At 43.7% G+C, this 13,100-nt stretch overlaps 1 protein-coding gene across 1 annotated transcript in view; it reads right to left on the reverse strand.

Moving 5' to 3' along the window:
• Positions 1–558: 558 nt before the first annotated feature.
• Positions 559–13,100, reverse strand: part of LOC124613637 (zinc finger protein SNAI2-like) — an 82,275-nt gene continuing 69,733 nt past the window's right edge. The window contains exons 3-4 of the mRNA XM_047142352.1: positions 11,374–11,641; positions 559–5,047 (exon numbers count right to left, since the gene is read on the reverse strand). Of these exons, the coding sequence (XP_046998308.1) occupies positions 4,827–5,047; positions 11,374–11,641 (489 nt within the window). The 3' untranslated portion in view covers positions 559–4,826. The remainder of the gene's footprint in view (positions 5,048–11,373; positions 11,642–13,100) is intronic.

Below are 13,100 nucleotides of genomic sequence, written 5' to 3' on the forward strand. Positions count from 1 at the left end.
GAAGTGTGGATGTGGTATGGGCCTACCTTACCAACCTGCTTTGCAGAGGAGCCTACATGCCAGGGGCAGGAAACTGTTTTTAAGGTCTTGATGTGTAAGCTTACCTGCGCGACTGGCACATCATGATTTTGGTGGTTGAGGCAAATAGAGAAGGCGTGGACAGAGAGAAGGGGCTGTATAGAATGTATGGGAGAGTAGCGAGGAGGGACAGGGAGATGGGGAGAACATATATAGATGGGTTTGTGTGTGGGTGAGTGGGTATCCATTTTGGACCAAATGTAATCTCATGTAATTTCAGTGGTGGCATTCAGTGGCCTGTTTTGTTTGGAGGCACGGGTATCTAACTGGGAATGTAATTTTGGTTCATAATTTCTTAAGTCACTTATTGAGGTAGTTAACTGCGCTCTTACCCATACCCAAATGAACTAGTGCGTAAACTTGATATTTCTGTAGGTGGTAAATTTCTTTTATCTTCTATGTTGGATGCCTAAATACTGTAGGATACAGTGGTAAAGAAAAGATGGAAGTACGACAATAAATAAAAGACAATACAGAGTGTAAGCTTCTTGACATATAATTACACAGTTCTCAACTACATAGATCTTGGACATAAAACATAATCACATACAGTTGTTGTATCACCTTTTAATTAAAGAACTGAACAAGTAATACGTACCTAACTAATCTAAACAACTAAAGAAATAAATAATGATAACTAGAGCATAAGTAAATAAATAATACAATAAATTAAGTAAAATGAGTGAGAAGTGAACTAAAAGCATGAGTCTGACTAGCGGCGCCGAGGCACGGGGTGCCTCGCGTTATAGATGCTGTTAGCTGGAGTTAATGTTTCCTAAGCTACGACTGTACAAACTGGGGCGGGCCGGCCGTCTTAGGCAACCGTAGCGCAGCGCTCTCTGTGACTCGACCTGACTGCGGCAGCGAAAGGTCACACGGGGGAGGATACAAGGCTACCCAATAACACTTGACGCCTGTCACGAGACTTCCAAATGCTTGTAGCGAGATGCCGATACGGTTCTGTGTTGAAAATTTGATACAATGAGCTCAAGACGAATCGCTAATGCTACTAAACATTCTAATTAAGGAAGACTTTCAGGACGCATTTCAAGAGTGGTAGGATGGTTGGGATCGATGTACTCAATCCCAAGGGGACTACATCGAAGGTGATGCAGAGTAAGATTATGCAAAAGATAATAATTTTAATTAATATACTTCGGGAACTTTCGGACATCACCTCGTACACTGCTTCTGTACAGCGACCTTTTCGGAGCTATTTTTAGTCACAAAGTAGCAGCATTTGTTTAAAATTTCGGTAATTATAAATCAGATTTTGAAAACTCTTCTCGTATTTGCATTTCATTCCTATGATGCCAGTTCGTAATGTTACCATATGCTGCCGCAATTGAAGGTTTAGTCACAGGACGCTACAGTCGGTGCCGTGCTGGCAGCCTTCAGCGCCGCCACCGACGACTAGCAGAACTCGTCCGAAACCAAAATAAACAAAGAAGTAAACACGCCGGCCGGAAGAAGCAAACTGCAGTGCTGACCACGTTAAATTTACAGACCCAGCCTAGCTTTTAATTCATGAAATGTATGTTCCGCATTTGAAGTGGCAGGCACTGTTTTTCTATCGGTATTCAATGATACAACATTTACCTCAGTCTTATGGCATTCTGAAATTGCTTAAAAATGTAGCAGTACAAGGCTAGTGACTCAGCTGAACATAACCAGAAACCTTGGGATCCTGTTGGTGCTAAGTGCTGAAATGCGGAAACAAAAACGTCATACCTCCAGCAAGCTGCATTCTTATGAAATGAGAATTATGCACGCCATTGGAAGGAAAGGAAGCACTGCAGATTGCTGTTCGATGGGCGGGTGATTAAATAAAATAAGGGATCCAGAGATAAGAACAAAACTCAGACAACTATAATCTGACATAAAAATAAACACTAAGTTTCAATACCACTAGACACATTAACAAGTTTATCGGTGACATTTTCTGCATTTGCACGAAACATATACAAAAGAACACTTTATGACCGTAGCTGCTCTCAGAAGGACAATTTTTCAGTTTTCAAACCTACCCTTAAGTACTTGTGTGATTCATATATCACATATAAAATAGAGAAACGTTTATTAGATTGCTGTTATAGTCTCGGCTGCAGCTGGAACATCAGTATTATTTTGATTTGAAAACGCAACACCAATCTGTGGTTTTATCTAAAAAGTCAGGGCAACATCTTACAACTTATGTTTCCAAAACTTTTGTTTACGTTATCAGCACAGCACTTCATTTCTAACAATGTATATAATGATTCTAACAATAACAGCCAGCATCTATCGAATATTTCTCTTTTGACATTTAACGTCCAATATACACATGAATACACTACAACACATCAGACTTCAAAACAACGTCAGTATATCTTCAGAAAAATATTGCTTATTAAAACGTTTGGTATACAAAATACACATCAAAATACACTATCTCCATTCAGTTCATAAAAACATTTATTCTACATTCAGGCTAGTACGTATCATAAAAAATTATCAACTGTTCACAGAAAACATGGTCCCAGATCGAGGAAACATTTTTACTACTACAAAAAAATACGTCTTACAGGTATTTGTGTTATTTAGTACGTCACTATTTTATGACGGAATGGGAAAAATCACACTTTAATCTTGGCACGAGGAAGAAATACCATAGCTGTAAATTCATATTTAAGTTCCACAGGCGTTTAAAATCAAAATTAATTTGACTATAAAGAATTTCTAACGAGCAAGACAAGAGCGACACTTGAAATTGAACTATCAAGCAATTCTCATGGGACAGGAATAAATATCGATCGTCTGGTCATGTATTTGACAGTGGTCAGACAAAAGCAGTGAAAAAATAGTTAGTGCATGCGTACTATGAGATATGTTTTTGAAAATCAGTTTACTAATTACTGAAAAGTTTACAAAGTTTCGTAAATTACGCCACAAATGTAAATCTCAGACGTTGATTCAAGATAACCCACTGTACAACGTGCAGCAGTTGTGAAATTTGAACTGACTTCTGTGTAACAGCTTGTGATCTGTCAGGATGTCCTGAATCATAAGAATAGAAGTTTTACCACAATAGATGCGAGGAAATATAGGACCCTTGTTTGTTGTATGCCACCGAAAAATTGTACCATCTAACAGTTCTTAAGCATATGAGTTATGAATTCGGGTAGAATTCTTCTATAGTAGTATTCTGTACAGTGACATCACTGCAAAGTGATGTAGCTATAGAGTGATGCAGCTGCTGAGATGTACGCGACTGACACTAGTAAATCCAGCAGAGCGACAGTGGGAACATCGCCAGATTTAGTAGGATTGTTGAGACATTGCTGAGGCTTCCTCACTAATATCATCCTTGGTGCGATATTTAGATAGCTTTCTGCATCCATAGACGAATGGTAGTCATATTTGTTATTTTCTCGTTTATCAAAAATAATACGGAAAGTGGAAAGTTAAAAACATCATAAGAAAATGACAACCTATGAGTGATACAGTTATGATTGCGTATAGCCAGAAATGATTTGAAACCCAAAGCTGTGAACTGAACTCAAATCGTACGTAGAATGGAACAAATACAAAACAGTTACGCCTTTGCCGATGTATTTGGTATCCCAGCGGAAAATAAATGATCTGTACCTGAAATACCCTCTAGCAGAAAATGGTTCAAATGGCTCTGAGCACTATGGGACTTAACTTCTGAGGTCATCAGTCCCCAAGAACTTAGAACTACTTAAACCTAACTAACCTAAGGACATCACACACATCCATGCCCGAGGCAGGATTCGAACCTGCGACCGTAGTGGTCACGCGGTTCCAGACTGTAGCGCCTAGAACCGCTCGGCCACTCCGGCCGGCCCTCTAGCAGATACAACGTTACTAGGATACAGGATTTCCGACCATCATGTTCTGTACAGTGGATGGCAGAGTAGCTGCACAGATGGTAGTTGTCAGAATGATCGACGACGGTGCATCAAAAAACAAACACAAGGATCCTCTTACGTCACCACAGCTGTGAGATAACTTCTGGAGACATACTTTCATGATATAAGTCTCAACTTGCTGGATATTTGTATTATTGTGATCGAAGACTTCATTTTGGTAAGAGAAATCAGTCTTACGTTTAACTACGAGTAATAACTTCTAAAGCCGACACACTACGGAACGTTATAAGTCCAGTGAAAAGAATACAGCTACGAGTGCTGTCTCCAATTCCACATTCGTCATCGGGTAAGGGTTCAGCGGTTTTCATCAAAGTAGTTTGATTCAAGTAACGTTTTTAGGAAGCACAGGTTATCGACCCATATGAATACCCACTGATAGAATTACAGTCACGTATTTTCTCCTCATGCCAAAGCACTGCCAATTTGTTTTACTGTAGTTACATTACATTATGATGAACCCAGTTTCTCGTTACGTTTTACAAGTTGAAATTATTGCCAGAATTGCAATAGTAATATCAAATGTGAACAATGATCACTGAAACGTTGTGTTGCTGTAATCAGAAATTTCGAATACAGCAGAGAAAAAACTGTATGAGGTACTGCTGTGCGTTTTGTTGTAGTGTTATTTGCATTAGAAACCTTGTATGTGGTACTTCTCCTACATTTTTATTACAACTGCTGAACTCTTCTTTCAACGTTTATGAATTTGCTGTAGCGACGACAGTGACCGCTGTGTGATCACACGCCTGTACAGGGGCCGACAAGGACCGGCTGACAGTCGTACTACGTGGTCGGGTCCACCGCTGCCGCTGCCGCCTATGCTGCCCCCACGACGCCTGCGCACTGCGGAGCGCGCGAGTGCAGGCGCACGCAGGAGGACTCCTCGTGCTTGTACAGGTAGGACTTGAGCGCGAACGCCTTCCCGCAGCGGCAGCACACGTGTGGCTTCGTGCTGGAGTGCGTCTGCACGTGGGCGCGCAGGTTAGACTTGTCTGCAAACGCCTTTTCGCAGATGGTGCACTTGAACGGTTTCTCGCCTGAAACGGAAAAGAAATAAGAACGGTTAGCTGAGTATCAGAACAGGGCCTCAGCATCAGAATCAACCCATATGTTCACTCATTCATAGCACATCCAGTGTGGCAAACGTGACTTTATGAAGGAGCCGTACCAGAAGAATGCTTCTCTAAAAACGACAGTAATGTCCCAAACTTGTTCAGAGTTTTAAAGGGGGCTATAAATATCTGATGAAACTAGCTTAATTTTATGTTCCTGCACATAGCTCGCGGAATAGAGAGTATTATACGACGTTAGTGGCGTACTTGCATAGTCGATCGTATTGTTATAACGGACTGTCATAAGCATCAAAGTTGTCATTCTTCTTCGGAGTATCTTCAGTGTAAGCTCAGAAATGAACTGTGCGAACTACGTGTCTAACACTAGAAATCGATTGCTCACCAATAAGGAAACCCATCTATTCACTTATCATCGATGCCAAAACGCGGGCACACACGAACCAATCTACAAATAATGGCTCGGGAGGTGATTGCAACAGAACTGTTTTTGGAGGAAGCTGGAAAGATTCTGTCAATGAACGCAGCACGCAACAGTGTCAATATGACCATTAGGTGTCCATTAAAAACAGTGTAGTATACCCCTAACACCATGGTGGGCGAAGAAGATGAGTAAGGGAACACCTGGAATGGAACACTGAAGGCCGTTCGATAAAACGTTAACTGACAAATTATTCATTCTTACGTGAGTTCTGAATTTCAAGAGCTGTCCAAAGATGTCCTGTACCAGGATATTGGTTGCTTGTCTTACAGTGTATGACTAGTGGACTCGCCGTATCCAAGTTTTGGAAAGCACAACTGATGTGGCAGCTTATTTATGGATGCTGGGTTCTTCCACTGAGGTTACTTTTTGATGGCCGTTCTCATGCAATGAGTTACGATAAGTACGGCGATTGCAGCTGGGTGAAATTCTTTGTTTCCAATATTATCACCGTCTTTAAATGTGCCTTCACTCGTGTTCAGATTTAAGTTTAGTTATTTAAATGGATAAATCGAGGTCCACGCATATAATAAAGTATCGGAATTTCACTTGTTCGTCCTTGCAGTTGCTTTAGTGGTTGCGATTCCAAACCGCATCGTATCCATGACACACTCCTGGCTATTTCGTGATAATACAAAACGAGCTGATCTTTTTTAGATGTCTTCCGTCAGTCGTATCTGTTAAGGATTGAAGAAGATTGATACCAACAACCGTAATTTCATTTAGCAAACAGTTTCACTACCCCATTGGCACCATCTTCAACTCCCAGTACAAGTAGCTACATAAGTCATCTAATCGTTTTCGCTATCATAGGAACCACTATATCCATCTGGTTTCCGTAGACTTCTTCTTGGTTGTTGCCGTTATATGTGTGAATGGTCCATTTGTACCAAGAAGAAGTTTACGGAAACCAGTTGGATACAGTGGCCCTAAAATAGCACGAACGATTGGATGACTTACTAGCTACGCGTATACCGGCCTGAAGATAGTGCCTATGAGGCACCAAAACTGCTAGCTAAATAAAATTACGGCTGTTGGTATCTACTGTCTTCAAGTCTTCGATCACCTACTAAATGGTTCAAATGGCTCTGAGCACTATGGGACTTAACATCTATGGTCATCAGTCCCCTAGAACTTAGAACTACTTAAACCTAACTAACCTAAGGACATCACACAACACCCAGTCATCACGAGGCAGAGAACATCCCTGACCCCGCCGGGAATCGAACCCGGGAACCCGAGCGCGGGAAGCGAGAACGCTACCGCACGACCACGAGCTGCGGACTCGATCACCTACTGTCTTATTCCATTTGCACAAGATGGAATTACTGATATGTGATAAGGATTCCACTCTGGACAGCAGTACTCGAGAGGACGGACATGGTAGCATACGGAGTTTCCTTAGTAGACCTGTTTCATCTTCTAAGTGATCTGCCAATAAAAAGCAGTCTTTCGTTGGCCTTACCTACAACATAATCTATGTGATCGTTTCAATTTATGTTGTTCGTAATTATAATTCCTATGTATTTATGTGATTCGACAGCCTTTAGATTTGTGTGCTTTATTGCGTAACCGAAATTTAACGGATTTGTTTTTGTACTCATGTGGATGAACTCATACTTTCCTTATTCAGAGACAATTGACACCTCTTGCACCATACGTGTATTTTATCTAAATCATTTTGCAATTGCTTTTGATCTTCTGGTGAATTTACAAGACGTTAAATGATAGCACCATCTACAGACAATCTAAGACAGCTAAGCGTTTATATGCATCAGGAACAGTGGAGGCCTACAACACTTCCTTGGGGAACGCCATTTTTTTTCCTTTATTGGATTTAGATTCGCCCCGAAGGGGTCGGGCTGGCAGCAGCTTAGTATGCCGTACTTCAGCCTACGAAATTTTTAAAAAATAAGAAGATAAGAAACAATAAAAGCAGGCGATAAAACGGTGACGTAAGATGTAAAACGGCGGAAAATTGTGGAAAGTTAAAACATAAAACAAATGGTGGGCGATGATAAAAAAATACACGGGAAGCAGACAGGGAAAATAGTAGACAGACAATTAAAAAACACGGCGACGGTCTGGATTCTGTGCGCAAGAGATATCACACCCTGCGATATTATGATGTCCGTTCGCAACACTTCGGAAAAGACGCACAACACTTAACAATCACTGGAAACACTGAACTCGAAATTTGGCACGAAAATGACACACCACAGGCAAGGGCTGATGGGGGGGGGGGGGGGGCGGGACCTAGACAAATGAGGGGGAAAATGGGGGGGGGGAGGAGATGGGGCACGCCAGATATCACTTCTGTTTTAGTCGATGACATTTCATCAGTTACTACGAACTGTGACGTCTCTAACAACGGATCTCGTATCCAGTCGCACAACTGAGGCGACACTCTATAAGCATTCAGTCGTAGAAGTCGCCTGTGAAGAATAGTGTCGAAAGTCTTCTAGATATCTAAAACTGTGGATTCAATTTGACATCCCTTGTCGATAGCACAAATTTCTTCTTGAGAATACACTGAGGTGATAAATGATATGGGCTAACGATATTCACACATACAGATGGCTGTAGTATCACGTATACAAGGTATAAAACGGCAGTGCATTGGCGGAGCTGCACTCAGGTGATGCATGTGAAAAGGTTTCCGATGTGACTGTAGCCACACGACGGGAATTAACACACTCTGGACGCAGAATGGTAACTGGAGATGGACGCACCTGACTTCCCATTTCGGACATCGTTAGGGAATTCAGTATTCCGAGATCCACAGTGTCAAGAGTGTGCCGAGAATACCACATTTCAAGCATTGCGCATAAGACGTTAGCCGACGGCCTACACTTAACGACCGAGAGAATCGGCGTTTGCATAGCGTTGTCAGTGCTAACAGACAAGGAACACTACGTGAACCAACAGCAGAAATCAACGAGGAACGTACGACGAGCGTATCCGTTAGGACAATGCAGCGAAATGTGGTGTTAATGGGCTACGGCAGCAGACGACCGATGCGAGTGCCTTTGCTAACAGCACGACATCGCCTGCAGCGCCTCTCCAGAGCTCGTGACCATACCCTAGGCGACTCAAAAACCGTGGCCTGGTCAGATGAGTCTCGATTTCAGTTCAGGGTTCGAGTGTGGCTCACATCCCACGAAGCCATGGACCCAAGGTGTCTACGAGGCAGTGTGCAAGCTGGTGGTGGCTCCATAGTTGTATGGAGTATGTTTCTATGGAATTGACTGGGTTCTCTGGTCGAAATGAACCTATCATTTACAGGTGATGGTTATGTTCGGCTACTTGGAGACCATTTGCAACCATTCAAGGACTTCATATCCGCCCCCTTAGCTGAGTGGTCAGCGCACCTGACTGCCATGCACCAGGCCCAGCTTCAATCTCCGGTTGGAGATTTTCTCTGCTCGGGAAGTGGCTGTTGTATTGTCCTCACATTTCATCATCATCGATACGCAAGTCGCCCAGTGTAGTTGTTGGAAATTTGTGGTAACATCTTCTGGGACCAAACTGCTGAGGTCATCGGTCCCTAAGCTTACACACTACTTAACCCAACTTAAAGTAACTTAAGCTGAGGACAACACACACGCCCTTGCCCGACGGAGGGAGCCGCGCGAACCGTGACAAGACGCAATCAGACCCCGCGGCGACCCCACGCGGCTTGCCCAGTGTGGCGTCAACTGGAAAGACCTGCAAATCGGCTGCCGAACTTCCCCAGGTGGGGGTTTCCCGTCATCAAAGCCATACGATCAAAAATCGAGGACTTCATGTTCCCAGAAAACCATTTAATTATCACGCATCATGTCACCAGGCCATAATTCTTCGCTATTGGTTTGAACAACATTCATGTGCAGATCTCCGCAATGAATCCCACCGAACATTTATGGGACATAATAGAGAATTCAGATCGTGCACAAAATCTTCCAGCAGCAATACTTCCGCAGTTTATGGACAGCTAAAGAGACAGTATGGTGCAGTATTTCTGCAGGGGACTTCCAACGGCCTGCTGAGTCTATATATTGTCGAATTGCTGCACTATGCCAGGAAAAGAAAGTCCGACACGATATTAGGAGGTATCTCACGACTTTTGTCACCTCTTTCTACAGAACTAGTTGTGTTTCTGTTGTGTACATAGTTCCGCGTAGTCAGCGCGTACACAACTTTCCCACTAGAGCGCGCCCCGCTAACCACAACAGCGCAGGCGCAGCGCTCGTCGGTCTCCGCACTATGAGATGGTGCTGCCTTAGAGACGGACCAAATTCTGCTTCCGCCGATCCGCGTATTAATATATAACGCAGCCAATGAGATTGCTGCTAACGTAGAACCTTTTCTCCTCGCGGATCACACTCGCGCAGTGATACCTGAACGCGCGAGGTATTAAACGAGTCAAGTTTCAGTCTGCGCCTAACAAGTGTGGTGTCACCGCCAGACACCACACTTGCTAGGTGGTAGCCTTTAAATCGGCCGCGGTCCGTTAGTATACATCGGACCAGCGTGTCGCCACTATCAGTGATTGCAGAACGAGCGCCGCCACACGGCAGGTCTAGAGAGACTTCCTAGCACTCGTCCCAGTTGTACAACCGACTTTGCTAGCGATGGTTCACTGACAAAATACGCTCTCATTTGCCGAGACGATAGTTAGCATAGCCTTAAGCTACGTCATTTGCTACGACCTAGCAAGGCGCCATTACCAGTTACTATTGATACCGTGCATAATGTACCGTCAAGAGCGACGTTCACCGTTTATGGATTAAACTTAAGTATTCCACCAGCTACGTCCGTTTTTTCTAAATTCTAATTTCCTTGTCCTGTTCCAGACCTCACGCCAGCCTGCGTGACCTAAAACGCGTGCCTTTTGGCTTCCTCTAGTAACACGGTGTTGGCTCTCCTGCCAACCACAACAACAAGATTACCTTATTCCTGTACATATCCATGAAGATAAATGTATAGACACTTTGTCAAGTATCAGAGATATGTGAGAATAAGATTAACGTACCAAGACCAAAGGAACTTCAGATTGTCAATTGTAAATAGCATCCAGAATCAAGTTACGTAATGTTTATGCTTCTTATTATTTTAATAAATGTGTGTGAAAATTAATCACCTTCTGTTTAAAGTTGGTCACCGTCAATCTGCTACTCTAAGCGTGCAAGTGACATTTCTATCGTCTGACCTAACGGCAGAAGATAAACACGCCACGATAAGACCACGAGACATATTGCTGACACCTACTTCGTTAGAGCGACAAGTCAGATAATCTGATGGTGTGTGTACTGAAGGTCTTACAGTATGCACACCACAGCTTCACAAAGTGTTGTCAATAAATCGTTTTCTTCGAGGTAATTAGTGTTGATCGAATGTAGTATATGTTCGAAAAACCTACTGAAAATCGGCGTTAGTGATACGGATCTGATGACTGGGTGTTGTGTGATGTCCTTAGGTTAGTTAGGTTTAAGTAATTCTAAGTTCTAGGGGACTGATGACCGTAGATGTTAAGTCCCATAGTGCTCAGAGCCATTTTGATATGGATCTGTAATTCAGTGGATTATTCGTATTTACTTTTTTGTATATTGGTCTTCTTCTTTTACTGTTCAACCCTGAGGTCCTCTCTTCTGTCCGCCTTCCTCTTCATTTCCCCGGATGTGTTACACCCAACGTCATTCATGATGTGTTGTATGTATGGTATCCTTGGTCGCTCCTGCCAATTGTTCCCTCAATAACTCCGTCTGCTTATATATATTGATGCAATCTCTAAATTTTAAAGTTAGTTGTGTTTGGTGGAATGTGGCCTCACCTGTGTGGGTGCGGATGTGGCCCTGCAGGAGCCAGGGCCTGGAGAAGCACTTGCCGCAGTAGGGGCAGCGGCAGGCCTGGGCGTGCGTGCGCACGTGCATGGAGAAGGCGGGCACGGACACGTACACCTTGCCGCAGTGCGCGCAGCGGCGCGCCTTGGCGTCGGCCGGCCCGCGGTGCGTCTGCCGGTGGCGCGCCAGGTTGCTGGCCGTGCTGTAGCGCTTGCCGCAGTCCGGGCACGCGTGCTGCGCCTGCGCGGGGGCCGGGCTCTGCGGGGGCGGCGGCGCCGGCGGCGGAGGCGGCACCTGCGGCACGGGGCCCTCTGCTCTAACAAAAGCCTGCGCCATAATACAGTCTCAATCTAAAGCTAGTGGTCCTTAAGACAAGCAGGCGGCTGATTTTAAGGAAGGCAGCAAGATTAGAGCCTAACAAGAACTGAGGCAGCAAGATTATATCTTAACAAGTTCGGACTGGGAAAGGAAGGACAAACGAAGTATACTTAATTATGATGCAGTGATAGTAATGACAGACCTATGGCATAGTTTACTGATAAGTAACTTAACAGACAAATTTATACCTTTGTCCTCAGCAATTTGGTTCCACCAGTCTTCCGTTAGTGGGACATCCACAACTGTTACGTAAATTGTTCATAATTGAAATTTCCGCTAGAGTTACGCAAAATTTTCATTACTGAAGTCTTACAATTTTGGGATCTCAGCCCAATCTTCAGGCGCAACTGTAAGTTAAAAACAAAACCTTGTGTACGAAATGCGTCCAGTAAGCAATGAAACAATTTTTTTCTGAAAGCATATTGATTTTATTTAGGATTCCAATACACCACACATATTCCACTCTGTTGGCTACCAAATTCAATTTTTCATTATAATCTCCATTTAGTGCGACGACCTTACGCCACCTTATTGGCATGTTGATGTCAATGTGTTGGTCGACATCAGAATAATCCCGCTGTCATACGAAATCGTACCCCAGACTATAACTCCAGCTGTAGGTTCAATGTGTCTACCACGCAAACCGGTTGGATGCAGGCCCTCAGCTGGCCTCCTAACCAACAGATGGCCATCAATGGCATCGGGGAGAACCAGCTTTCATCATAAAACCCAACAAACCTCACTCTGCCCTCCAATGAGCTCTAGCTTGACACCACAGAAGTCGCACATGGCGGTTTCGGGTCAGTAGAAGTAACGATTTAGGGATTCTGAATCAGAGCTGTTCTTGAAGTAACCGATTTGTAACAGTTTGTTGTCTTCTTCTGGTGCCAAATGCTCCTCGGATTGCAGCTGCAGATGCAAAACAGTGAGCCAATGCCATACACCGAACACGACAATCTTTCCTCTCAGTAGTGCCACGTGGCCATCTGGAGACTGATGTTTTTGCGGCAGTACATTCTCGTGAACACCACTGCCAGCAGTCATGTACAGTGACTACATTCCTGCAGTCTTTCTGCAATATTGCACAGGGAATATCCATCTTCTTGAAGCCCTATTACACGACCACATTCAAACTCAGGGAGATGTTGATAATGGGCGTCTTCGTCGCCTTAAAAGTATTCGTGACTAACATCATCTCATCGCGTCCAATCTCAAATGTAACTAACGCTCAGGATCGTTACAACATGTATTTAAAGAAATCCTGATTTGCATGCTCATACTGGTGCTAATAGGGCTAGTCTTACGCGACTTAAGCGAAATGTGAATAAACATCAACTTT

The sequence above is a fragment of the Schistocerca americana genome, chromosome 4 (genome assembly GCF_021461395.2).
Source record: "Schistocerca americana isolate TAMUIC-IGC-003095 chromosome 4, iqSchAmer2.1, whole genome shotgun sequence".
Classification (NCBI taxonomy): domain Eukaryota; kingdom Metazoa; phylum Arthropoda; class Insecta; order Orthoptera; family Acrididae; genus Schistocerca; species Schistocerca americana.